The sequence below is a fragment of the Pocillopora damicornis genome, chromosome 11 (genome assembly GCF_964200805.1).
Source record: "Pocillopora damicornis chromosome 11, jaPocDami1.2, whole genome shotgun sequence".
In the NCBI taxonomy this organism is placed as follows: domain Eukaryota; kingdom Metazoa; phylum Cnidaria; class Anthozoa; order Scleractinia; family Pocilloporidae; genus Pocillopora; species Pocillopora damicornis.
The window spans coordinates 3,091,941-3,119,697 of record NC_142680.1 but is presented as its reverse complement, the minus strand read 5'-3'; the positions used below and the strand labels follow the sequence as shown (position 1 = coordinate 3,119,697).

At 38.4% G+C, this 27,757-nt stretch overlaps 2 protein-coding genes across 5 annotated transcripts in view; both read left to right on the top strand.

Annotated features, from left to right (window-relative positions):
• The window catches only part of LOC149037059 (uncharacterized), a 68,195-nt gene extending 59,949 nt beyond the window's left edge, over window positions 1–8,246 (top strand). The window contains exons 10-18 of the mRNA XM_089187640.1: window positions 831–956; window positions 1,753–2,021; window positions 2,485–2,579; window positions 3,226–3,485; window positions 5,089–5,279; window positions 6,022–6,284; window positions 6,594–6,805; window positions 6,926–7,162; window positions 7,555–8,246. Of these exons, the coding sequence (XP_089043766.1) occupies window positions 831–956; window positions 1,753–2,021; window positions 2,485–2,579; window positions 3,226–3,485; window positions 5,089–5,279; window positions 6,022–6,284; window positions 6,594–6,805; window positions 6,926–7,162; window positions 7,555–7,722 (1,821 nt within the window). The 3' untranslated portion in view covers window positions 7,723–8,246. The remainder of the gene's footprint in view (window positions 1–830; window positions 957–1,752; window positions 2,022–2,484; window positions 2,580–3,225; window positions 3,486–5,088; window positions 5,280–6,021; window positions 6,285–6,593; window positions 6,806–6,925; window positions 7,163–7,554) is intronic.
• LOC149037058 (uncharacterized) lies at window positions 7,555–27,134 on the top strand. 4 transcript variants are annotated; one of them, XM_089187650.1, is made up of 14 exons: window positions 7,555–9,002; window positions 9,469–9,642; window positions 16,040–16,200; window positions 16,810–16,992; window positions 17,344–17,517; window positions 19,277–19,402; window positions 20,244–20,512; window positions 20,927–21,021; window positions 21,678–21,937; window positions 23,425–23,615; window positions 24,360–24,622; window positions 24,931–25,142; window positions 25,263–25,499; window positions 25,892–27,134. In XM_089187650.1, the coding sequence occupies exons 1-14, from the start codon at window positions 8,888–8,890 to the stop codon at window positions 26,057–26,059; spliced, it is 2,628 nt and encodes an 875-aa protein (XP_089043776.1). In that variant the 5' UTR covers window positions 7,555–8,887; the 3' UTR covers window positions 26,060–27,134. The 4 variants fall into 4 exon arrangements, with proteins under 4 accessions (XP_089043776.1, XP_089043777.1, XP_089043778.1 ...); XM_089187651.1 differs by lacking the exon at window positions 19,277–19,402; XM_089187652.1 differs by lacking the exons at window positions 7,555–9,002; window positions 9,469–9,642 and adding an exon at window positions 14,961–15,331.
• The last annotated feature ends 623 nt before the right edge of the window (window positions 27,135–27,757 follow it).

Below are 27,757 nucleotides of genomic sequence, written 5' to 3'. Positions count from 1 at the left end.
AAAAGTAAATTTTAGTGTCACAACTGGTTTTCAGAAAACCTCAACCATTGATCATTTTAGAAAGTTCAGTTAAAGAAGAATTGTTTGTCCAAAAGCCATATATTTTTTATTTCTGCCGTAAAGAAGTATGAATCATTGTGTTTCTGGGAAAGCTCAGTCCACTTAAGTCACACAATGCATGTTTCCACCAAGGCAAATAAATAAGCATTGTAACAGAAAAGCTTTTTGGGAAATAACATTGAAGTTCTAGGCCAAGCCTCTGTTGCTTTGAAAATTGGTGTATGTTCTCCTACAAAAGTATTTTACAGTGTAAATAATAATGTTGAACTTTGAGTTTAGTCCTTACTCAAAATTCAACATTATTATTTGCAGTAACACTGAAGGAAAACAATTAGTAAAGCTTGATTACAGTTTTGGAAAATGTTATGAATTTTGGCAGAATTTCCTGTGATGGACCACATCTGTTGCATATCCTTCCCAGGATTAATGTCAATACCTGAACCCTTTCACTCCCAGATCTCATTAGTAATTCTCCTTACTGTCTGTCAACCAATTTTTATAATGTTAGTTTGGAGAATTTTGCATGGGATCCACTATTAATCCCCTAATTGACATTTTACTTCATTCTCATCACTTGCCAGCTTGATATTGTATTGATAGTGTGAGGAGAAATTCTGTCTTGGTCACTTACAGGAGTTAAGGGGTAAAGTTGCTTCATGCAACATAAGTTGTGAGTTGCAGCAGTTACATAATAAACTTGTGATTAAACCTACAAGCAGACTTAAATGCAGACACTAATTGCAAGTGTTTTGAATGTCTTCTTTGCACAGCTTGCATTGTCTGATGAATACATGAGTGAGTATCAAAAGGTTCTAAAAGCCAGAGGGTATCCCACGGAGCATGAAGAAGAGCACTGTCCAGTTCAGGAAACACAACTGAGTTCAACAGTTACTCAGGTAGATTTTTTAAAAATATTATTTGATTTTTCTTTTCATGTACATGATTATGTAACAGCTTCTCCATGACAAGACTTTGAGTAGCTTTTTTGATTCTTTGATGGTTGTTGTCGGCATAATGAAACAGGTTATACTAAAGTAGGTGGTGGTCACCACTGTTGAATAACATTCAATTCATTAGGTTGATATTTTCTTCACAAGAAATGTTCCTACATCCTGCTACATACTCTTTGCACCCACTGTGAACTACACAAATGCTTCGATGTGACAAATTTAGGAAAATACTCTTTTCTTGTTCATCTATCTTTCCTCTTCAATCAATTGATCAATCAATCAATCAATCAATCAACCAATCTGTCAATCAGGGTAGTATCATCACCTGAGTTAATAGCGTAATTTGGCCAACATAAAGAGTTTCGAAACTGACATTGCAAGGGTTGGCCCCTCATCATTTGCTCTGACAATCAGCTTAGAAACTCTTTACAATGCCCAATTTGCATTTCTTTATCAACTCAGTTGACAATACATAGTTACCCTGTTATGCTCTCCATGGCAGCACCAGTTTCTCTAGAACCTTACCTCTTGAGGCAGTCAATCAGTTAGTCATGCCATCTGTCACTCTTTCAATCAATTTCTAACCAATAAGTCAATCATTTCACTGATGATAACTCTTCATTTACTTTATATTCAAGACATACTGAAGAAATACTATCTACTAGTAGGTTGTGATATTGCGAAGATGTTCACTTTGTGATTATTGTTCACATAGCATCAGATGCATCTTTCTCCATTTCAGGAGACACAGCCAGCCAATCCAGCAAGTGCACCTGGTGCTCTACCCTACCCAGTCAGTGAGTTTTGGACTCCAGCTTTAAAGTCAGAAGGATGGTCACCACATGAGAATGACAATTTCATTTTCATGGGAGCCTGTGCAACAAATGAAAAAGCCTATGAGTTTATGGATCATGAACTTGGTGAAATCCATGGAATGTTTACTTCTGCACTGGTAGCAGTTATCAAAGAGTCTCCACCAGGACAAAGACTCTCCTACAATATGCTCAAAAGGTGTTAGGGTAATTCTCCTAACAACATCAAAGCTGTTGTGCAACTAACCCTTTGAAACTACACTCCCTCTTACACTGTGAAATAACAGTTTTAAGTATCCAACAGGCAACCACAATTAACCCCTGATAGCCTTGTTGTTTTCTTTTATCCCTTTAACCCCTAAGATTGACTAACATCTAATTTCTACTCATAACATCAGCCCTGAATCAAGCATTAAGGTCATGAGAATAAAGGAGATGATCACCAACCTAAGAAGCTCTTGATTGTTGAACAAATTCTCCTTGTTAGAACACTAGGAAGTGTCTAGGCAGGCTAGTATGGAGAATATGCATACTGATGTTAGGGAGTAGAGGGTCAAGGAAGTCATTCACCTCTTTCATGGGTGCATAGCTACAACTACAGGAACTATGTTTAAATTTACTTTGTTTGTCATGATTAGTAATTATTTTGATTTTTATGATAGTCTTGTAAGACAAAGGATGGCTGACAGGAAGCAACGTCAGACTCCGCAATTTGAGGGGGGAAACATGAATTTGATTTTGTTCAGCTTTGACAAAGGTGACTTACTTGTTAATTTAACACTATGGTGTTTACAAAATAATTAGGTTAGACAGGTATTTTTGAAGGCTCAGAGGGCCTTTTGTTTATAAAGGGAGGTCTGCACCTAGCTCCCTGTATAATTTTGAAGTCCTAGACTCTTTCAGTTGCATTTTAATGCATTTTGAGGTCTATTCTGATCCATCTTCCTTTTTTGTTCCTGGATGTCATCAGTTTCATCAAATTTGAAGAGAATCACATACGTGTGAGAAGTGGAATGATGTTTGTCTGAAGGCAGTGAGTGGGTAGCCAGCTCATTCTACCTGTTAAATTAAATGGCTGCCTTTGAAGTTCTTGTTGCATTAAATTATTTTTCAACTGGTACATTAAAATCTTACCTTATTGGTGTGAGATTTACAAACCATCTTATCAAATCTTGTCATTGAAATCTGTGTGACAAATTGCCAGGATTTACAAAAAAAAAACCCTAGGGTAAGGTTTGGAATTCCTGTGGGGTTCTAATCATAGCCTTATCTTTGAGTGCTTAATTCCTTGATGTTTCTTTCTGTTATGACTATATAATTTATTTTGTTAACTTGTGTCTGCATGTTAGAGGAAAAACACTTCCAAAAAGGTGATGTTGTATATATTTGAATGTTCTCTACAGCACCTCCACCTCCCATATCATTTGAAGTGAAGGAAGTTCATGACAAGAGAGAGTTTACATACAGAATCACACTCAATGCTGGATTTCTACAGGGTGTTGTTGAAGGAGTGTATTACATTTATGATCCTAGACTGACAGATGAAAATCAAATGGAGGATTCCCGCGTGGCAACTGTTAATGTCAGTCATGAAAACATCCATGCAACTGAGTCAACTGCTGAAGTGGAAATTAACTCTATCTTTCATGAATGCAAAGTCAAAGTAAGGCTGTCTTTAGTTTTGGCTCTCAATCTTTTTTATATTAAGTTAAGTGGAATTTTCTGCCATTCCCAGCTCTCCGTATAGTTTTGCATGCATGTGAATATTTTTTATCCATAAGTGTTTTGGAAGGCAGGGGTAAGCTGTCACGTGCTCACCCTTGAACTGCTTGTTTCTCATTGGATGAGTGATTTATAGATATCACATTCTCATAAACATTTTTATTAATATATAAATTATGTTGCACAAGAGCAGTATAATACAGCTTTCGAGGCTTGGACATTTCCCTCAAGATTTGTAATATATCAACTGCAGCAAATGGTTTGAACCAGGGGGTAACATGTGATAGTGTTATCTGATTTTCCCAGTGGGTGTAGTCCTGACAGGGTCTCATGTTGATAGTGGTGACTGTTTCTGACAAGAGTCTTCCGAGTGAGTGAGTGTGACCACACTCACCCACCCAGAGTGTGAGTGTGAGTGTGAGTGTGAGTGTGAGTGTGAGTGTGAGTGTGAGTGTGAGTGGGAGTGTGAGTGTGAGTGCGAGTGCGAGTGCGAGTGCGAGTGCGAGTGCGAGTGCGAGTGCGAGTGCGAGTGCGAGTGCGAGTGCGAGTGCGAGTGGAGTGTGAGTGTGAGTGTGAGTGTGAGTGTGAGTGTGAGTGTGAGTGTCATCACACTCACCCAGATGATCACAGTACATTATCACAATATACAAACTGTTCTTCATTGGAAACAGTTGTTTGTTTGTTTTTTTTCCCACCCTCTTGCAGGTGTATCCATTGTTTAGTGTTCATACCACACATAGGTTTGACATTCCTATTTCAATTGTCACCAATGGGTGGGTTATGTCTGTTTTACCCTACAGCTACACTATATAACTTCCTTGTAGCTGGGGAAATTTATTATCCATAACTTGGATTATTTTTTTGATTATTTAGCCTTAACTGCAGAATGCTATTTGTGTGTTCCTTAAAATTATTTTGATTCATGGTCAGTGCCTCCTCACAAATGGTATTCAATTTGGTGTAGATCATTTGAAGCTTATTAAATTGAATGGAGAAATACACCTCAATGCAAAACATATCTCCAGTTCTTTTCATCCTTTAACTCCCAGATCAAATTTTAAATTCTCCTTACTAATTACCATGCAATTCCTATAATGTTAGTTCAGAGAATTTAGTATTGCATCAACGTATTATCCCCAAATTGGTATTTTTCTTTATTCTCAATACTTATCTGGTTGATATTGTATTGATATTGTAAGGAGAAATTCTGTCTTGGTCACTCATGGGAGTTAAAGGGTTATATAATAAACTGAATTATACATGCATTTTGGTTGGGTCTTACTCATGATCTTTTGGAGAACAGACGTAAGGATGACATCACCACTGACAACATTTGGCTTTTTTTTTTTCACATAAAACAAATAGATTGTGTTACATGTAAGAGCATCAGTGTCACACTCGACTGCGCGTCGTGTGCCTCTTGTTTTTTTTTCTTGCCACATTTTGACGTTATCTGTGATCTTTGATTGAACAGACCCACGGCAATGAACCATCTTTATGTTTATTTCACGTGGCTTAAAAAGTTTTTTTTGTTTCTATTTCAGGTGGGATACAAAGCTCGCCTGGCCAAGCTAGGAAGTATGTTCTATCCCATTTGCATCATTGCTACAGAGCTTGAAGAGAAATATATTTGGGAATTGAAACTGGCAATATTAATGGACAGCCTGCAGATGTTCAGCTTAAGAGAACAAGACACACCCGAATGTGTCAAGATGGACGTGGTAACAATCGAAGAGTAATTAGCAGCAAATTTTTTAATACTTCTACGTTATTGTTAAGACCTCTGTTTCAGGCCTCTAACACTAATTAAATTAATTTATTCGGCATTTCCCTATTTGGGATATAGACAAAATGTAAAAGGGAATGAACTTGTTGTGGCTCAAGCGGTCCCGGACAGGTTTGAGCTGACGCACTAAAGCATCGGGTTAAAATGATTAAAGGTGAACGTACATGCAATCGGAACCAAGTGTGCAGATTTTATGCTTTTGATTGATCCTTTAAGGTGGTGTGAATTGTTTAATAGTTTATTTACGTGTTTGTTTACGTGTTTGTTCGTTTTTAATTGTTTGGATCACTCACGCGCAGGAGTATATTAAAAGAGGCAATTCAGAAGTACTGGGCACTCATTTTCATACAGAAGAATCCGCTCACTTCCGCTCGTGTGGGCTGTGTTCTCCGTGTGTTGGTTTGTTTTCTTTAAGATATCGTGTTATGCAAATTCTCAAGCCTTTAACTCCCAAGATCCCTCTAGTAATTCTCCTTACTGTCTGCCGTACAGTTCTTGTGATGTTAGTTTTACGAATTTGGTATTGGATCAACTTATAATCCCCTAATTGATATTTTTCTTTATTCTCATCACTTGTCTGCTTGATATTGTATTGATATTGTAAAGAGAAATTCTGTCTTGGTCACTCATGGGAGTTTAAAGGGTTGAACACTTCCATGAGCGAATCTTAAGTAAGAAATTTGATTCTCAGGAGAAAATGTTGGCGTGCCATTTACAAAGGAAGGATGATTGCACCGGATCAAACGGTTGAGGATGGTCACCTCATGATAAAAAATCTTTCCAAGTATTTTCGTGTCAAGTTTGGGACCCGGCTCAGGGATCCCGATCACAACATGCTGAGGAATGTTAGCCTCAAGCTGTTCAAAGTGGAGAACGTGCCTTCCTACAAGAAAAATCTGGATAAGAAGAAGGAGTTGAAAGCTCAGGCTGTTCAAACCGCGGAAGTTTATGAAGGTAATGCCGTATAAATAGGGTGAGATGTTAGAAGGGAACATTTAGGGAAAGTTCAAAACTTTTTCTTTTCATTATTCTGAGGAATAACTGCAACAAAGGCTTCTATGATATACCTATTAACTCCCCGGCATGGAGGGGGGGGGGGGGTGGGGGGCTATTATCATGAAAACTTTCCCTTTATTCCCTCCCTTGTAACTTTATGGTCATGAGTAGGAGCATCTTTTGATATTCAAACTTTTTCAGTAGATTCCCTGGCAGCAAGGGGCAACGTTCCTCACTATTTTCTTCCTGGTTATTTCTTTGTTCCAGGGCACCCAGAGGATTATGTTCCAAATTTTCGAGCCCACAAAGTCGAGCTTGCACCCAACTCAGGTTTTCGTAAAAAGTACGAGGTTGTAGATTCTTCTGGTGACGCGGTTGTGATTCAGATCACCAATAACGAGGAATTTCCAATTCACGTTTGTTTGATTTCCTACCAGTCCGATGGCTCCATTGTTGCCTTGTATCCGGCAGCGAAAAAGGCGAGTTATTTTTTTAGTTTGTTTTATAATTGGGCATCGTACATTGCTTTTACCGGAGAAGGGTTTTTCACATCTTCAAGACTAACATTTTTGTCGTTGCCTTATTCATCCACTCTGTAGAGTCTCACCTCTGTGCTCAGGTCTGGTGAGTCAGTATCAGAGATCAGGCGCGTTTTTCTCCAGCCTGAGACAGTCCGTCTCATGGAAGAGCCCAATGTTGAATTAACAAGACCTGACGGATGTAATGACATCATTATGTTGTATGCCACCACTGCCGAGGCTGATTATATGCCTCTGTTCCAGACTTCTATAGAGCTCAGTCCTTATTTGAGCACTAGAGGGATTGACACACCCGACGTATGTATCACTTTCCTTAGTATAAATTAAGTCCATTTGTGAATGTACAAATTATTATTTGAACGTTTTGAGTGGAAAACTCAAACAAATGATAAGCCTTCGATTTGTGAATGTTCCCCTACATTTACAAGACTTCCTTAACTGTTCCATTCAGCTCGAAATTAGCCAAAACCAAGACTATTTTCCCTTTCTATTTATTTCTTCGAGTATTCCGTTAAGATACACTCATCTTATGAGGTTGTAGGTGTGACATGCACCAATCGATGTGGGTTTTTTACCAATCGAAGCCGGTGAAAATTGACCCGAGGTCAGCGAAAAGTCACGAACCCCTGTTTACTTAGTTACATAACATAAGTGTATCTTCATGACTTTTTCTGTGTTGTTTAAAACAGGGATTAGGACTTTTCACCGTCGCCAGATTTCGAGACGCTTTGGACTCCGAGCCTCGTAGCCGGGACGTTGCGCGCAAAGACGTGAGGTGGATTACTATAAAGCGAGAGTTCAGGGTGATATACCATCCAGAACAAACCTTTGAGAAAATCGACCCTCTCGAGGAGTAAAAGGAGCAAAGCAGGAACTAGGAATGTTGTTCTATATTCCTTTTTTGAATCTCTTCTTTTTTGTGCTGTTGTTTTTATTTTAATCTCCTTACAAAGGTTTATTCCTGACATTGACTGCAATTTAACAGATCTAAATATGAACATTTAAATTTTAAAGCATTTAAGAGGGATACGCGACCACTAATCCTTTCACGCTATGGTGTAACTCAAGTTTTTGGAAAAAAAAAAACTTTTTGTGGTTGTCTTTTCTCTAAAGTTTTTCTTTGAGAACAGTGGAGCCTTAAGAATAATATCGTTTTGCTTAAAAGTCGAAAAAAACCCGCAGAACTGCATGAGCTAATTTTGTTTTTATCAAGAGCATTAGTTTGATTTTCTCTCTGTTAGAGGAACGGTAATAAGGGTAATCCCTTTCGCAACCGTTTTTTGCTCTCGTCACGCATTGTTTTTCATTTTCATTTAAAGATAGAAAACTGACATGATATTTTAAGTTACGGCTTCATTCTCAAAGAATAGAAAGGAATTAATTTAGGTGCCCCATTATTTATTTGATGATCATGGTTGATACGTTGATAATTTGACCCCGTAAGGAATCCCTCCCCAACCCTCATGTCAATGTTGCTAAGGACAGGGGCGACAAATTAAAAATTCTAAGAGTACGGAGAATTTTGTAAAAGGAAAGTGACTTAAAACTCTCCTACAATTCATAGAATTCGCTAGGAAAGTTTCAAAACCCATTGGTTTAATCTATACAGCTAATCTGTGACTACCTACTTCAACTTTATGTACCCTGTACCATAGTCTTGTCTATCCCTACTTACCGCATTACGGTATGGGGCTCCACTTATCCATCAAACTTGAAACGTGTGGTCCTACTCCAGAAAAAGGTGGTACGAATTATATCAAGAAGTACCTTTAACGCTCATTCTGAACCTATATTTAAGCAGTTGAAAATGTATTCAGATTTGAGATTCTCTCCAGCTCCAAAAATCCATCTGGCTATTACTTCGACGCAGATCCAGTTTACTCTCAGTATGGCGTGTACGCGAACAAGCTGACGAGAGTCAGTGCCAAAGACCGGTACAGATTCAATTTTATCGTATCTCGCAAGAGGGGCCCTGTGATTGGCATCCGAACTCAAGGAAAAGCAGGTGAAAGGTATGAAAGTATGAGGAGTAACTGGTTGAAGTTTCATGATGGCGGCCGTGGAAGTGTTACGGGATATAAGAACCTTTATACTGGAAACTTCCCAAGCATGGAGGACACATTTACATTGGAAGCAGGTATTTGAGCAAATTTTTAGCGCTAAGTGGTACGGGAACCTTCACACCAACACGAAAATATTAGAATAAGAAAGACAACCACTTGTTGAACTCAGTCGAGAAGAGGAGATTGACTTTTATTTTATTTTATTTGGGGGTAGGGGGCGGGGGAGTTACGGGCGTAGATCAAAGAAACTGTCCGAATCCTTACAAGGAATGGAACCCAGACCTTCAGATTTATGCTCCCATGCTTTACCACTGAGCTTCAGAGAACTAGATGTTGATCCAGAGCATTCCTCACCTAAATTTGTGACAAGCATCCCACACACAGTATCCCACATACAGTATCTGTATTTATTTTCGGGTTTGGGGCGACACCGACTCAAACGAAAAGCACTCTGGTATTGTGTGTTTTAACAAACCAGGCGAATGGATACTGTACTTTGAAAATCTTACTGATATGAATTATGATTTTTACCCTTTTTAGTACCCAGCGGATGCGTGACTCCTGGTGAGTATGTATTACAGATGTCAGTTATGGCCGCACCATGGCATACCAGTCAAGAGGACTGTGATAGTAAACCAGATAGATGCTTTTGGTCGGATGGGTGGGATACACGAAGGCGCAATATGATGACAGCCATATGCTACTACAGCAAAGGTAGGAAAATTATCATCTAAGAGCCATCTCTATAAAGGAGAAAAATTAGATAGGCTTGAAAACTTCATCTTTAAGACTTGGTAAAATTTACCCTCCTATATAAGTTGAACATCACGCAGTTATAACCATCCTCATTAACGAAGCTCCTTTTGAGTTGTTAGCATCGAAAGCCGAATGCTGCTGTGCTTCGCTTAAACACTGAAAGCTCATTCAAGAGCTCTGAAAGCAGTTGATATTCTAAACTTGAAAAGTTCTCACAACAAACGCGTGTATGTCAGATTGACCACACATTAACTGCTTTGCTCATTGTGTCATTTTTATTTGCTAGATTCGGTGTGTTATCAGTACAGGGGAGCCAAGATAAAGTAACTGCGCTTGTCAGCTAAACAATGTGAAGCTGAAAACCATTGCTACAATTACAAGAACAACAAATGTTACGATGTACTTTTATGATAATATAAGTGCAGAGCTGTGGAAATAAATTTAATGAATTTCCCTTAGAGTGATTATTTCTTTTCTTATTCAGCATCTCACAATGCGAACATGTATCTTTTGAGATAACAAGAACAGCTGTGTATCCCATTTTAGTGCTAATGCACAGCCAGCCCATTTTAGTGCTGATGCACAGCCAGCCCATTTCCTCGCATGATTAATCATGAAATAACTTATCTCACATTTTTGACACACAAATCAGTCAGTCCACTAATGAGAATAAAGATAGTTGTAACCTATTGCCTTGACTTGACTTTATCGTCAGAAATATCAAAAATCTCTTGAACGTGATTGGCTATCAGCAATACAATTGGAGCACAAATGGAACAGTGTACCCGTCATGCTTCTGACTGGACAGTTTGACGGGACAGTTTAAAGGTCATGCTTGTGTCACTGCACAATTCACGCTACCTGCGCGTTGTTACACAGACTTCTGGGTACAGTTTCTCGAAAATGCTTAACTTTTGGGTACAGTTTTTCGTGGAAAAAGTCAACTATGTTTACAGCCATGAAAATGTCAAACGGATGAGTATTTTGGTTCTCTAATTTCTTCATAGTTTTGATTAATTAGAAACAACACTTTGTGTTGTCCCATTCGATTGGGACTCACACTCGTGAGTATCAAATCTAAATCTCAGCTGTACCCCAGTACAATGATGTGGACCTTAGCCACTTCTCCTCTAGGGACGAAGCTTCCAAGCGTGAAAGAAAGACAAGCCATTCGGATGACACTAGAGCTGGTCATTGTGAACCGGAGAGCGACCGAATCAGCATTGATGAGTTGACCCGGATAAATCCCGTACATGGGCAAGTGAAGATCGACACTGGAGCAGGGAATGATGTTTTCGTAATGAGTGGCATGGTGGGTCGCAATGAGTATACTAAAAATGACTTCCTGGTCGTTGATTTAGGAGCAGATGGTAACCTGCTGTCAATTGGAGCTACTCTCAGTATTGGTACCTTCTTGAGAGGAATTCGATGTACTCGCGGAAACTCCCAGTGTTAACATTGATGGTATTACCACAGAACTTGCGTTCCAGCGGAGCTCCCAAAAAGTCATAACGAACAGGGAAAATGTGCCAACATTTTGGATTTCTATATTCAGAGAATTGAAAAATTTAGGTCCTTGAAAACATAACGCAAACTTTTTTATATTTGTTCTGCAAGGAATATGTAAAAGTAATTGCATTGTCTGATGCAATAGCAATGATGGCTACTCGATAACGAAAATAATCTTTTAAGAGTATTAGGAAGACGGCCTATCTTGAACAAAAACAGGATCTTTCCTATTTGAAATCGATATACATTATATAGATTAAGAGGTAAACGTGGAAGCCTCTCGTCCGGAATCTTCTTCGATAACTCTTACGGCTACGGAGATCTTTACTTCATGAAGGGGGACTGGGGATGGAGAAGAGTAGGAAATGTGAAAGGAGTAACCATCTTTAAAGGATCCAGGTATGTGACCACTTAACAGTAATGGAAGAAATAATTTTTATATTCTCAAAAGTCAGATGGGTCGGATATCCAAAACTGATTGATGAATGTTTTCATTACTGGTAATACTAGTTTCTATTGATCAAATGACCAGGGGAATCCAAGTTCTTCACTGACTCTGTTCCCGTAAACACTTGACTTTGAATTGTTAAAAAAAGAGAGATTTCTCCTGAAGTGCATCGCCCTTTTTTCATTCTGATTCTTTTAAATTTCGCTGAATCTAGTTTTCTGACTTACTCAACTCTAATTCTTTCTTAACATCACTCGTATTTATAATGATGAATACATAATCAATTGTTTATGTTTCATTCAGACTTCATGATGAGGTTACCATGGGAACAAAAGGACCATTCACTGTCATACAGAACGAAGGGGCCAATATATACTCTTTCAACATGTTTGACTTGGAGCATTTTCGGGAAAAAGGTAATTACAAGGGCGTAGGTAAGGGGGGGAGGGTCCTTTGTTTTTTTGTTTTGTTTTTGTTTTTGTGACATTAAGTAAAACACGGCGTTGAGGTCGACATGATGATCTGGTGAATACCCTCTGTTTGACACAGTGTGACCTTCCTTTGAAAAATCCTGGCTACGTCCCCGAATAAACTATGGCTTCACGTTTTAGGCTACTAGGTTAACTACCTGCTATTACTACTACCACCATCACTAGCATTACTATCTCTACTAGCACTACCATTATTATTACTGCTACCACTAATACTACTACTATTACTACTTCCATTATTATTATTACTACCATTATTATTACTGCTACCACTAATACTGCTACTATTACTACTACCATTATTATTACTACTACCATTATTATTACTACTACCACTAATACTGCTACTATTACTACTACCATTATTATTACTACTACCACTAATACTGCTACTATTACTACTACCATTATTATTACTACTACCACTAATACTGCTACTATTACTACTACCATTATTATTACTACTACCACTAATACTACTACTATTACTACTACCATTATTATTACTGCTACCACTAATACTACTACTATTACTACTACCATTATTATTACAACTACCACTAATACTGCTACTATTACTACTACCATCATTATCTACTATTAATATTACTGTTACTATTTATTACTACTACTACTACTACTACTACTACTACTGCTATAACTACTGCTACCATCAATACTACTACTACTACTACTGCTACTACTACTACTGCTGCTGCTGCTGCTGCTACTACTACTACTACAGCTACCACCACCACCACCACTAATACTACTACTACTACTACTACTACTACTACTACTGCTGCTGCTGCTGCTGCTGCTGCTACTACTACTACAGCTACCACCACCACCACCACCACTAATAGTACTACTACTACTACTACTACTACTACTACTACTACTACTGCTGCTGCTGCTGCTGCTGCTGCTGCTGCTGCTACTACTACTACTACTACTACTACTACAGCTACCACCACCACCACCACTAATACTACTACTACTACTACTACTACTACTACTGCTGCTGCTGCTGCTGCTGCTGCTACTACTACAGCTACCACCACCACCACCACTAATACTACTACTACTTCTACTCATTCAGGTTCATGGTGTCAAGCGTTACCTCATCTCAATCCCTTTGAGAGATGCTTGCTTTCTTTTGAGATTTCGATTTCGAATTCGACATTACCGTCCGTATATTTACAGTATATCACCGTTCTCCTTCTAAGTATATATTTTCGTCATTGCAGGACAAACATTGTACTTTCAGATCATAGACATCTCCAATAATGTGCCCGAGATCCGGCTCTGGCACCAAGCTTTAGATCTTGTTACGCACGAGATCGAAGCCGACGGTCTTATCAAGTTGATATTGAGGAGCACCAATGAGGTTTTGGCAGAGGTATACCTCACAGGCTATATGATAGGATTGACAGATGCGGACATACAGTACCGCACATTCTAAGCTGGTGGTGTTTCCACCTCCAAATGTAACACTGATTAATTGTAAACTCAAGTATGAAAAGAATAAAGAGTTGTAATCGTAAGATATGACGACTAATGCTAGACTAATTCTGCCACATTGGGTAGTGTTAGATAAGCCATACTTAGCTCCTCGTTACTGCGCCAAATGTAACACTGATTAATTGTAAACTCAAGTATGAAAAGAATAAAGAGTTGTAATCGTAAGATATGACGACTAATGCTAGACTAATTCTGCCACATTGGGTAGTGTTAGATAAGCCATACTTAGCTCCTCGTTACTGCGCGTCTCCGATAGACCGAAAGGTATAAACCAATGATGAACAAGTGTTGTAGTTTGAGTCAAAGTATTGTGCTTTGTTTAATGAGAACTTCAATGAGTAAAAAAAATGACATGGAGCAAGTCACGAACGTGAATGTCACGAAAGAGAAATTTGCGCTCGTATCAGGTCGCGATGATGACGTCACGCCGCGGGTTTTCAAAATGGCGGATCATTTGAGTTTGACAAGCGACTAAATACAGGAATGGCTCCGACCTGTGATTGGATGATAAAAATAGTAATTAAAAGTTAATAACTTATATCTTAACTCCTTGCACGTGAGTATGGTCAACCGCATGTCTCGAAGCGGAACAATGAAATATCAATGTGAAAACGCCGATGAGTCAAACAAGAAATGGCTACTTACTTAATGAAGAGAAGGCAGAGTCTAGCTTGTTCAGCGAGGTCGTTCAGCGATATTCCGGCGATGGAAAAGTCATCTGCTGACTAGCTCCGCTGACTAAATTCATTTAGTCAGTTCACGCGCACGAACAGAGACTGGAGCCATTCCTGTATTTCACCGCAGACAGGAATAGCTCCGACTCAATTTTAATAATTTTTTTTCAATAATTTTTAAATAATTTTAAACAGTTTTTGAAAAAAAAATTTTAAACTAAACTAGTGAGCAGCGCTGTGCGAACAGTAGTTTTAAAACAGATGAAGAGCCCGATGAATGGATTTGCCCTTTATGTGAACAATAACCTAGAAAATCAGTTTTCCACGAAAAAAAACTCCCTCGATTGTGGCTAAGCCATATTTCTCCAGCAGAGCATACATTAACTGTAAATTAAAAACATCGGTCGCAGCGTCACGCAACATTGCGTGATTTTCCAAACGTGAGATGCAGTTGCTGCATTATTTTAAAACTTAGGAACTACATAGCCCTGTAGTAAGGAAAGAGGACAGTAAGAAAAGAGGGCTTCATTTGCAAGCACTGTAGACTTCAACTTAAGAAGAACCTAATAAATCGCTCTTTCAGTTTTTATCTCAGTGTATGAATTATTTAGCCAAAACGAAAAAAAAAATTAACATACGCATGAGTTGGAGCCATTCCTGTCTGCGGTGAAATACACGAATGGCTCCGGTCTGGTCGTCCGCCTAAACCGTCTAAATGAGTTTTGTCAGCGGAGCTTGTCAGCGGATGACTTTTTCATCTTTATTCCTAGAGATTTTATCGATCATAGATCTTCCCTACTGAAAATGAAATGCGGTTTTCTTTCCACGTGACTTGAGAGTCAGCGAGAGGGACTTTCCCCTATTTACTTCCGCTATGCAACTTTGTAAATTTCGTTTGCAAAGTTTCGTCGGGTGAAAACGAAGTACTGACTGCATTAAGAAGGTAGCTACAGCGAGCACCACAACAATTTACGAACTAGAAAGATCGTTTAGTTGTTTTGGTAAGTGTTATGGTAGGTTAATGCTCCTCTTAATTGAAAGGATTGTTAATCTTCAGTCAAAATTGATCTGTTGTGAGCTACAGTGCCTTCAAATTCTCACGATGTTTTATCTTTGAAGAGTCTTTCAGTTTTCGAGGGAGTTGCCTCGCATATAAAGTAAATGTGAACCAATGTTAAATGTGCCACACGTTCCTAAAAAGTTTCCCATGCAACCATGTAACTTATATGTTATGGAGCCAATTAAGTTATCCTTCCTAAGCCACCCTGAGCGGAACTTTTACTTAAAGAGTGAAAACGTTAATCATCGCACACCATCTGGGGTTTGCTAGGCAATGCTTTACTTTTGGGAGAAAAATTTGAGCTTCTATTTCCCCAGCTATCAACAGAAATCGTCAAACAATGTGTAAGGAAATTATTAAGACTTGAATCAGTTCCAAGTAAGGGAAATTGTGTGGGTGATCAAATTTCCAAAGCCCCAGAATAAGATCTGATCCTTTATAGTCCTTGACTAAAGAAGGAAGAGAAATAAGGTGACAGGGTCATCTACTGTAAGCTCAAATATGTAGGACAACATTCTTTAAAATTTTCATTCGATAAAATTTCTTCATATTTCATTAAATTACATGGATCTAAAACAAAATTCATATCACCAACCTCATGCCCAATCATTTAAGCATCAATATTTCCTATTGCTTTTTGTATACTCAGATTCCTCAAGAGATATGGCTGAAACTTTAGCCCTTTTGATTGGACCAAGTTATCCAGCAGATTTGCCAACCTACTGTGGCCCCTTGCAAGGTGTAGCAAATGATCTAAAGTTGATGAAAGACATGCTCTGTGAGAATGGATTCCAACCAGGAAACATTAAGGTCTGTAGAAAGTCTCCAAATTTTTGCAGTCTGGCACTGCGTATCTTAAATTTATCCCTACCATTGAATGTATACAGTGTCCTAAGCCTATAGGGCCAGTGTTCCAAAGTCTTCATTTGGAAACCAAAAATCAGATTTTCAGTTTCATCATTCAGTGGCCAGCAACTATTTTTGAAGACTCGTGTGACATTTCAAGATTTAAAAAGAGGAAACAAGAAAGTACTAATATAAAAGGGCTACTTATATGGATCTGATGTAGTAGTTTATGGGGTTTTTCATTTTGCAAGATCTGGATGCAAACATAGCTGGGCAAGCTTTAAATACGTCAACAAAACAAATGTGGTGGCTCAATATGATCACATAATTGTTATCTAAAAAGTTGTATTAAAACATTATAAACAATAGATTTTTATATTGATTGAATTGCAGCATGGAGTACTGCAGACACTGGCATTTTGAGATTTCAAAGACTGATCTACTGTGTCAAAAAATCCTATCAAAATATGCTCAAAACTCAACTTCTCAACACTGCTGTTTTAAACTTTACTTGATAACCTGGCCACTTACCTTATCATTATATATAAAAACCTTTCTATGCTTACATTTAAGGTCCTTGAAGGCCTGCTGGCATCACGGGCAAGCATCCTAGCTTCCTTAGAAGAATTGTCTGTAAGGGCACAAAAAGGTTCAGTGGTGGTTATTTATTATTCTGGCCATGGCCATAGCTTTGATGCTGAACAAGCTGGCTATTTTGATGAAGGCTTGATTCCTGGGGACTTAACAAGAGAAATGGTAAATAATAAACACATGTAGTTCCCATTTCTCAGTGTAACTAAATTTAAATACCGTGACCATTAGATGAAAACCATTTGACATCTTGGCACAGAGATGGAAAGAAGGTGTATGTAACAAACTGATCATTGGCCTAATCTATCAAATCAAAACTCTGGTAAGTTAGGGAGTATTTCAGTAAGTATAAATTTGCAATGAAGGAGGTGCTTTTCAAGTTTTCTCCCTGGCCAACACCTTTATGGGCCACGTCACTCTGATGTAAGTGTATTAGTGTAGCTCCTTTATTTTTAACATAAGATCGTAGTAAGTCTCAACTAAGTCAACCTTTTATGTTTTTAATTTTTTTTGCAGGTTGATGAATACCACATCCTTGATACTTGTATAACAGGTGAACATTTCAGTCCTCACCTGTCCGAGTTGATTAACAAGGGGGCACTTGTCAATGTTATCTTTGATTGCTGTTTTTCTGGCCGTATGTACAGAGGTAATTCAGAGGTGAAAAACACCTACACAGGCATAAAACAGGTAAACCACTGACTGTGGGGCAATACTGTAGCTCAAAAGTTTTTCTTGATTTGAAAATGTGCAAAGCAGATAAACTTCTAAATGTATTTTATACTGTAGATTAAATCAGATGATGTGAATGAACTTACATTTGTTGCATTTGTTCTGAACCAGTTTCAAATACTTTGGATCTAAAAAAAAATTTTAGTGTCACAACTGGTTTTCAGAAAACCTCAACCATTGATCATTTTAGAAAGTCCAGTTAAAGAAGAATTGTTTGTCCAGAAGCCATATATTTTTTATTTCTGCCGTAAAGAAGTATGAGTCATTGTGTTTCTGGGAAAGCTCAGTCCACTTAAGTCACACAATGCATGTTTCCACCAAGGCAAATAAGTAAGCATTGCAACAGAAAAGCTTTTTGGGAAATAACATTGAAGTTCTAGGCCAAGCCTCTGGGTGTCTACAAAACGAAGACCAAAGACCGAAGACCGAAGACTGAAGACCGAAGACCGAAGACCGAAGACCGAAGACCGAAGACCGAAGACCGAAGACCGAAGACCGAAGACCGAAGACCGAAGACCGAAGACCGAAGACCGAAGACCGAAGACAATTTTAAAGACTTGGCTGTGACCTAATACTGTAGCAAAATGATTTAGTCTTAGGATAGGTGATAGAAATTAAAGCACATATTGTTGTTGTTTTTTTTTTTGTGGGGGCGGCTAAAACAGTTCAAACGTTTCAGTGTATCAGTCAAAAAATAGGCCCAATTGCGATTTAAAACCACATCAGTCTAGACAACTGATGCACCCCTTTTTGTCGCATGCGGTTGAAATCGGCAACGTATAATAGATTCTTCCTTCCCAGGGGTCTGGCAAAGCGTTTTAGCAAGGGTCTTCGTTTTGTAGATTTAGGGGGGCTTTTCTACAAAACGAAGACCCCTGTTAATTTCACATCGGTTTGTGCTGAGGAACGCTTTGGGTTAGTTTTTTAACTGTCCGTGCCTTATTCGGGCAAAAAAATTAGGGTCTTCGGTCTTCGGTCTTCGGTCTTCGGTCTTCGGTCTTCGGTCTTCGGTCTTCGGTCTTCGGTCTTCGGTCTTCGGTCTTCGGTCTTCGGTCTTCGGTCTTCGGTCTTCGGTCTTCGGTCTTCGGTCTTCGGTCTTCGGTCTTCGGTCTTCGGTCTTCGGCCTTCGTTCTGTAGGCACCCCCAAGCCTCTGTTGCTTTGAAAATTGGTGTATGTTCTCCTTCAAAAGTATTTTACAGTGTTGTTAATAATAATGTTGAACTTTGAGTTTAGTCCTTACTCAAAATTCAACATTATTATTTGCGGTAACACTGAAGGAAAACAATAAGTAAAGCTTGATTACAGTTTTGGAAAATGTTATGAATTTTGGCAGAATTTCCTGTGATGGACCACATCTGTTGCATATCCTTTCCAGGATTAATGTCAATACCTGAACCCTTTCACTCCCAGATCTCATTATTAATTCTCCTTACTGTCTGTCAACCAATTTTTATAATGTTAGTTTGGAGAATTTTGTATGGGATCAACTATTAATCCCCTAATTGACATTTTACTTCATTCTTATCACTTGCCAGCTTGATATTGTATTGATAGTGTAAGGAGAAATTCTGTCTTGGTCACTTACAGGAGTTAAGGGGTAAAGTGCAACATAAGATGTGAGTTGCAGCAGTTACATAATAAACTTGTGATTAAACCTACAAGCAGACTTAAATGCAGACACTAATTGCAAGTGTATTGAATGTCTTCTTTGCACAGCTTGCATTGTCTGATGAATACATCAGTGAGTATCAAAAGGTTCTAAAAGCCAGAGGGTATCCCACGGAGCATGAAGAAGAGCACTTTCCAGTTCAGGAAACACAACTGAGTTCAACAGTTACTCAGGTAGATTTTTTAAAAATATTATTTTATTTTTCTTTTCATGTACATAGTTATGTAAGAGCTTTTCCATGACAAGACTTTAAGTAGCTTTTTTGATTCTTTGATGGTTGTTGTCTGCATAATGAAACAGGTTATACTAAAGTAGGTGGTGGTCACCACTGTTGAATAACATTCAATTCATTAGGTTGATATATATTTCCTTCACAAGAAATGTTCCTACATCCTGCTACATACTCTTTGCACCCACTGTGAACTACACAAATGCTTTGATGTGAAAAATTTAGGAAAATACTCTTTTCTTGTTCTTCTATCTTTCCTCTTCAATCAATTGATCAATCAATCAGTCAATCAGTCAATCAGTCAATCAGTCAATCAATCAATCAATCAACCAATCTGTCAATCAGGGTAGTATCATCACCTGAGTTATAATAGCATAATTTGGCCAACATAAAGAGTTTCAAAACTGACATTGCAAGGGTTGGCCCCTCATCATTTGCTCTGACAATCGATCAGCTTAGAAACTCTTTACAATAGCCAATTTGCATTTCTTTATCAATTCAGTTGACAATACTTAGTTACCCTGTTATGCTCTCCATGGCAGCACCACAGTTTCTCCAGAACCTTACCCTCTTGAGGCAGTCAATCAGTTGGTCATGCCATCTGTCACTCTTTCAATCAATTTCTCACCAATAAGTCAATCATTTCACTGATGATAACTGTTCATTTACTTTATATTCAAGACATACCAAAGAAATACCATCTACTAGTAGGTTGTGATATTGCGAAGATGTTCACTTTGTGATTATTGTTCACATAGCATCAGATGCATCTTTCTCCATTTCAGGAGACACAGCCAGCCAATCCAGCAAGTGCACCTGTGGCTCTACCCTACCCAGTCAGTGAGTTTTGGACTCCAGCTTTAAAATCAGAAGGATGGTCACCACATGAAAATGACAATTTCATTTTCATGGGAGCCTGTGCAACAAATGAAAGAGCCTATGAGTATACGGACCCTGAAACTCATGAAACCCATGGAGTCTTTACTTCTGCACTGGTAGCAGCTATCAAAGAGTTTCCACCAGGACAAAAACTCTCCTACAATATGCTCAAAAGGTGTTAGGGTAATTCTCCTAATAACATCAAAGCTGAAATAACTTTTAAGTCTCTGACAGACAACCACAACCCCTGATAGCCTTGTTTTTTTCTTTTATCCCTTTAACCCCTAAGATTGACTAACATCTAATTTCTCCTCATAATATCACCCCTGAATCAAGCATTAAGGTCATGAGAATGAAGGAGATGATCACCAACCTAAGAAGCTCTTGGTTGTTGAACAAATTCTCCTTGTTAGAACACAAGGAAGTGTCTAGGGAGGCTAAGTATGGAGAATATGCATACTGATGTTAGGAAGTAGAGGGTCAAGAAATTCATTTACATCTTTCATGGGTGCATAGCTACAACTACAGGAACTATGTTTAAATTTACTTTGTTTGTCATGATTAGTAATTATTTTGATTTTTATGATAGTCTTGTAAGACAAAGGATGGCTGACAAGAAGCAACGTCAGACTCCGCAATTTGAGGGGGGAAACATGAATTTGATTCTGTTCAGCTTTGACAAAGGTGACTTACTTGTTAATTTAACACTATGGTGTTTACAAAATAATTAGGTTGGACAGGTATCAGGACAGGTTCAGCTTGGCACAGAGGGCCTTTTGTTTATAAAGGGAGGTCTGCACCTAGCTCCCTGTATAATTTTGAAGTCCTAGACTCTTTCAGTTGCATTTTAATGCATTTTGAGGTCTATTCTGATCCATCTTCCTTTTTTGTTCCTGGATGTCATCAGTTTCATCAAATTTGAAGAGAATCACATACGTGTGAGAAGTGGAATGATGTTTGTCTGAAGGCAGTGAGTGGGTAGCCAGCTCATTCTACCTGTTAAATTAAATGGCTGCCTTTGAAGTTCTTGTTGCATTAAATTATTTTTCAACTGTTACATCAAAATCTTACCTTATTGGTGTGAGATTTACAAACCATCTTATCAAATCTTGTCATTGAAATCTATGTGACAAATTGCCAGGATTTACAAAAAAAAAACCCTAGGGTAAGGTTTGGAATTCCTGTGGGGTTCTAATCATAGCCTTATCTTTAAGTGCTTAATGTCTTCATGTTTCTTTCTGTTATGACCATATAATTTATTTTGTTAACTTGTGACTGCATGTTAGAGGAAAAACACTTCCAAAAAGGTGATGTTGTATATATTTGAATGTTCTCTACAGCACCTCCACCTCCCATATCATTTGAAGTGAAGGAAGTTCATGACAAGAGAGAGTTTACATACAGAATCACACTCAATGCTGGATTTCTACAGGGTGTTGTTGAAGGAGTGTATTACATTTTTGATACTAGACTGACAGATGAAAATCAAATGGAGGATTTCCGCGTGGCAACCGTTAATGTCAGTCATGAAAACATCCATGCAACTGAGTCAACTGCTGAAGTGGAAATTAACTCTATCTTTCATGAATGCAAAGTTAAAGTAAGGCTGTCTTTAGTTTTGGCTCTCCATCTTTTTTATATTAAGTTAAGTGGAATTTTCTGCCATTCCCAGCTCTCCGTATAGTTTTGCATGCATGTGAATATTTTTTATCCATAAGTGTTTTGGAAGGCAGGGGTAAGCTGTCACATGCTCACCCTTGAACTGCTTGTTTCTCATTGGATGAGTGATTTATAGATATCACATTCTCAAAAACATTTTTTATTAATATATAAATTATGTTGCACAAGAGCAGTATAATACAGCTTTCAAGGCTTGGACATTTCCCTCAAGATTTGTAATATATCAACTGCAGCAAATGGTTTGAACCAGGGGGTAACATGTGATAGTGTTATCTGATTGTCCCAGTGGGTGTAGTCCTGACAGGGTCTCATGTTGATAGTGGTGACTGTTTCTGACAAGAGTCTTCGAAGTGAGTGAGTGTGACCACACTCACCCACCCAGAGTGTGAGTGTGAGTGTGAGTGTGAGTGTGAGTGTGAGTGTGAGTGTGAGTGTGAGTGTGAGTGTGAGTGTGAGTGTGAGTGTGAGTGTGAGTGTGAGTGTGAGTGTGAGTGTGAATGTCATCACACTCACCCAGATGATCACAGTACATTATCACAATATACAAACTGTTCTTCATTGGAAACAGTTGTTTGTTTGTTTTTTTTCCCACCCTCTTGCAGGTGTATCCATTGTTTAGTGTTCATACCACACATAGGTTTGACATTCCTATTTCAATTATCACCAATGGGTGGGTTATGTCTGTTTTACCCTACAGCTACACTATATAACTTCCTAATGTAGCTGGGGAAATTTATTATCCATAACTTGGATTATTTTTTTGATTATTTAGCCTTAACTGCAGAATGTTATTTGTGTGTTCCTTAAAATTATTTTGATTCGTGGTCAGTGCCTCCTCACAAATGGTATTCAATTTGGTGTAGATCATTTGAAGCTTATTAAATTGAATGGAGAAATACACCTCAATGCAAAACATATCTCCTGTTCTTTTCATCCTTTAACTCCCAGATCAAATTTTAAATTCTCCATACTAATTACCATACAATTCCTATAATGTTAGTTCAGAGAATTTAGTATTGCATCAACGTATTATCCCCAAATTGGTATTTTTCTTTATTCTGTAAGGAGAAATTCTGTCTTGGTCACTCATGGGAGTTAAAGGGTTATATAATAAACTGAATTATACATGCATTTTGGTTGGGTCTTACTCATGATCTTTTGGAGAACAGACGTAAGGATGACATCACCACTGAAAACATTTGGCTTTTTTTTTCACACAAAACAAATAGATTGTGTTACATGTAAGAGCATCAGTGTCACACTCGACTGCGCGTCGTGTGCCTCTTCTTTTTTTTCTTGCCACATTTTGACGTTATCTGTGATCTTTGATTGAACAGACCCACGGCAATGTACCATCTTTATGTTTATTTCACGTGGCTTGAAAAGTTTTTTTTGTTTCTATTTCAGGTGGGATACAAAGCTCGCCTGGCCAAGCTAGGAAGTATGTTCTATCCCATTTGCATCATTGCTACAGAGCTTGAAGAGAAATATATTCGCGAATTGAAACAGGCAATATTATTGGACAGCCTGCAGATGTTCAGCTTAAGAGAACAAGACACACCCGAATGTGTCAAGATGGACGTGGTAACAATCGAAAAGTAATTAGCAGCAAATTTTTTAATACTTCTACGTTATTGTTTCAGACCTCTGTTTCAGGCCTCTAACACTAATTAAATTAATTTATTCGGCATTTCCCTATTTGGGATATAGACAAAATGTAAAAGGGAATGAACTCGTTATGGCTCAAGCGGTCCCGGACAGGTTTGAGCTGACGCACTAAAGCATCGGGTTAAAATGATTAAAGGTGAACGTACATGCAATCGGAACCAAGTGTGCAGATTTTATGCTTTTGATTGATCCTTTAAGGTGGTGTAAATTGTTTAATAGTTTATTTACGTGTTTGTTTGCGTGTTTGTTCGTTTTTAATTGTTTGGATCACTCACGCGCAGGAGTATATTAAAAGAGGCAATTCAGAAGTACTGTGACACTCATTTTCATACAGGAGAATCCGCTTACTTCCGCTCGTGTGGGGTGTGTTCTCCGTGTGTTGGTTTGTTTTCTTTAAGATATCGTGTTATGCAAATTCTCAAGCCTTTAACTCCCAAGATCCCTTTAGTAATTCTCCTTACTGTCTGCCGTACAGTTCTTGTGATGTTAGTTTTACGAATTTGGTATTGGATCAACTTATAATCCCCTAATTGATATTTTTCTTTATTCTCATCACTTGTCTGCTTGATATTGTATTGATATTGTAAAGAGAAATTCTGTCTTGGTCACTCATGGGAGTTTAAAGGGTTGAACACTTCCATGAGCGAATCTTAAGTAAGAAATTTGATTCTCAGGAGAAAATGTTGGCGTGCCATTTACAAAGGAAGGATGATTGCACCGGACCAACGGGTTGAGGATGGTCACCTCATGATAAAAAATCTTTCCAAGTATTTTCGTGTCAAGTTTGGGACCCGGCTCAGGGATCCCGATCACAACATGCTGAGGAATGTTAGCCTCAAGCTGTTCAAAGTGGAGAACGTGCCTTCCTACAAGAAAAATCCGACTAAGAAGAAGGAGTTGAAAGCTCAGGCTGTTCAAACCGCGGAAGTTTATGAAGGTAATGCCGTATAAATAGGGTGAGATGTTAGAAGGGAACATTTAAGGAAAGTTCAAAACTTTTTCTTTTCATTATTCTGAGGAATAACTGCAACAAAGGCCTCTATGATATACCTATTGACTCCCCGGCATGAGGGGGGGGGGGGGGGGGGAGATATTATCATGAAAACTTTCCCTTTATTCCCTCCCTTGTAACTGTATGGTCATGAGTAGGAGCATCTTTTGATATTCAAACTTTTTCAGTAGATTCCCTGGCAGCAAGGGGTAACGTTCCTCACTATTTTCTTCCTGGTTATTTCTTTGTTCCAGGGCGCCCAGAGGATTATGTTCCAAATTTTGGAGCCCACAAAGTCGAGCTTGCACCCAACTCGGGTTATCGTAAAAAGTACGATGTTGTAGATTCTTCAGGTGACGCGGTTGTGATTCAGATCACCAATAACGAGGAATTTCCAATTCACGTTTGTTTGATTTCCTACCAGTCCGATGGCTCCATTGTTGCCTTGTATCCGGCAGCGAAAAAGGCGAGTTATTTTTTTAGTTTGTTTTATAATTGGGCATCGTACATTGCTTTTACCGGAGAAGGGTTTTTTATATCTTCAAGACTAACATTTTTGTCGTTGCCTTATTCATCCACTCTGTAGGGTCTCACCTCTGTGCTCAGGCCTGGTGAGTCAGTAACAGAGATCAGGCGCGTTTTTCTCCAGCCTGAGACAGTCCGTCTCATGGAAGAGCCCAATGTTGAATTAACAAGACCTGACGGATGTAATGACATCATTATGTTGTATGCCACCACTGCCGAGGCTGATTATCTGCCTCTGTTCCAGACTTCTATAGAGCTCAGTCCTTATTTGAGCACTAGAGGGATTGACACACCCGACGTATGTATCACTTTCCTTAGTATAAATTAAGTCCATTTATGAATGTACAAATTATTATTTGAACGTTTTGGGTGGAAAACTCAAACAAATGATAAGCCTTCGATTTGTGAATGTTCCCCTACATTTACAAGACTTCCTTAACTGTTCCATTCAGCTCGAAATTAGCCAAAACCAAGACTATTTTCCCTTTCTATTTATTTCTTCGAGTATTCCGTTAAGATACACTCATCTTATGAGGTTGTAGGTGTGACATGCACCAATCGATGTGGGTTTTTTACCAATCGAAGCCGGTGAAAATTGACCCGAGGTCAGCGAAAAGTCACGAACCCCTGTTTACTTAGTTACATAACATAGGTGTATCTTCGTGACTTTTTCTGTGTTGTTTAAAACAGGGATTAGGACTTTACACCGTCGCCAGATTTCGAGACGCTTTGGACTCCGAGCCTCGTAGCCGGGACGTTGTGCGCGAAGACGTGAGGTGGATTACTATAAAGCGAGAGTTCAGGGTGATATACCATCCAGAACAAATCTTTGATAAAATCGACCCTCTCGAGGAGTAAAAGGAGCAAAGCAGGAACTAGGAATATTGTTCTATATTCCTTTTTTGCATCTCTTCTTTTTTGTGCTGTTGTTTTTATTTTAATCTCCTAACAAAGGTTTATTCCTGAGGATGACTGCAATTTAACAGATGTAAATATGAACATTTAAATTTTAAAGCATTTAAGAGGGATACACGACCACTAATCCTTTCACGCTCTGGTGTAACTCAAGATCTTGGAAAAAAAAAACTTTTTGTGGTTGTCTTTTCTCTAAAGTTTTTCTTTGAGAACAGTGGAGCCTTAAGAATAATATCGTTTTGCCTAAAAGTCGAAAAAAACCCGCAGAACTGCATGAGCTAATTTTGTTTTTATCAAGAGCATTAGTTTGATTTTCTCTCTGTTAGAGGAACGGTAATAAGGGTAATCCCTTTCGCAACCGTTTTTTGCTCTCGTCACGCAGTGCGCTCTCTCTAACGGGGAATAGATGGCGTTGTGTGACGAGAACAAACAACTGCTGCGAAGAAGACAACAGTAAGTGTGGCACTGATGCATTTTATTTTTGCTTAGAATTATTTAGACAATAGAGAAAGTAGACCACAAAATATTTGTGTGAGTTCAGATAAATTATCTTTTTTTTTCTTAAGGTGAAGTAATGCGATATTTTCATCCGTTTGAAAGGTACGCTCTTTTTCTGTTATGAAAATGAAAACATTAGGTACACAAAGTGTCCCATCTCGACCCGCTCAGCCGATAGAATAATTAATGCATGCTACACATGCCTATGATTTTAAATGACAAAGAGGTGCTTTTTGAATAGTACTGCTGCAGGATGTAAAGTCTAATGGTTTTGAAAGATACCCTTGTTTGTCTCCTTCAAGTAGACTACAAGACAAGTTAAAGATTATGGGTCATTTTTTCTGGACCCTGGTGAAGGGTAGGGGGTTGGGAAGAGGTTATAACACTGTCGTGAAGACGAATGGGTGGGTCACGGGAGAACAATGTATAATACCTATCTTAAAAAATAAATGTTACTATGAGTGCTGTTCTTTCAAACTGACCTTAAAAACCAAACATCACTCATTGACTTTTCCCAGGATTGTTTTTCATTTTCATTTAAAGATAGAAAACTGACATGATACTTCATTCTCTAAGAATAGAAAGGAATTAATTGAGGTGCCCCATTATTTATTTGATGATCATGGTTGATACGTTGATAATTTGACCCAGTAAGGAATCCATCCCCAACCCTCATGTCAATGTTGTTAAGGACAGGGGCGACAAATTAAAAATTCTAAGAGTACGGAGAATTTTGTAAAAGGGAAAGTGACTTAAAACTCTCCTACAATTCATAGAATTCGCTAGGAAAGTTGCAAAACCCATTGGTTTAATCTATACAGCTAATCTGTGACTACCTACTTCAACTTTATGTACCCTGTACCATAGTCTTGTCTATCCCTACTCACTGCATTACGGTATGGGGCTCCACTTATCCATCAAACTTGAAACGTGTGGTCCTACTCCAGAAAAAGGTGGTACGAATTATATCAAGAAGTACCTTTAACGCTCATTCTGAACCTATATTTAAGCAGTTGAAAATTTTTAATCTATGTAATGTGTATCGATTTCAAATATGAAAGATCGTGTTTTGTTCAAGATAGGCCGTCTTCCTAATACTCTTAAAAGATTATTTTCGTTATCGAGTAGCCATCATTGCTATTG

Excerpts from the sequence above, each read along its gene's own strand:
- LOC149037058 (XM_089187650.1), top strand. The coding sequence starts at position 8,888 with ATGAGGAGTAACTGGTTGAAGTTTCATGATGGCGGCCGTGGAAGTGTT. Across the intron at positions 9,003-9,468 it reads CACATTTACATTGGAAGCAG|TACCCAGCGGATGCGTGACT; the intron begins GTATTTGAGCAA and ends TACCCTTTTTAG. Across the intron at positions 21,938-23,424 it reads TTCATGAATGCAAAGTTAAA|GTGGGATACAAAGCTCGCCT; the intron begins GTAAGGCTGTCT and ends TTTCTATTTCAG.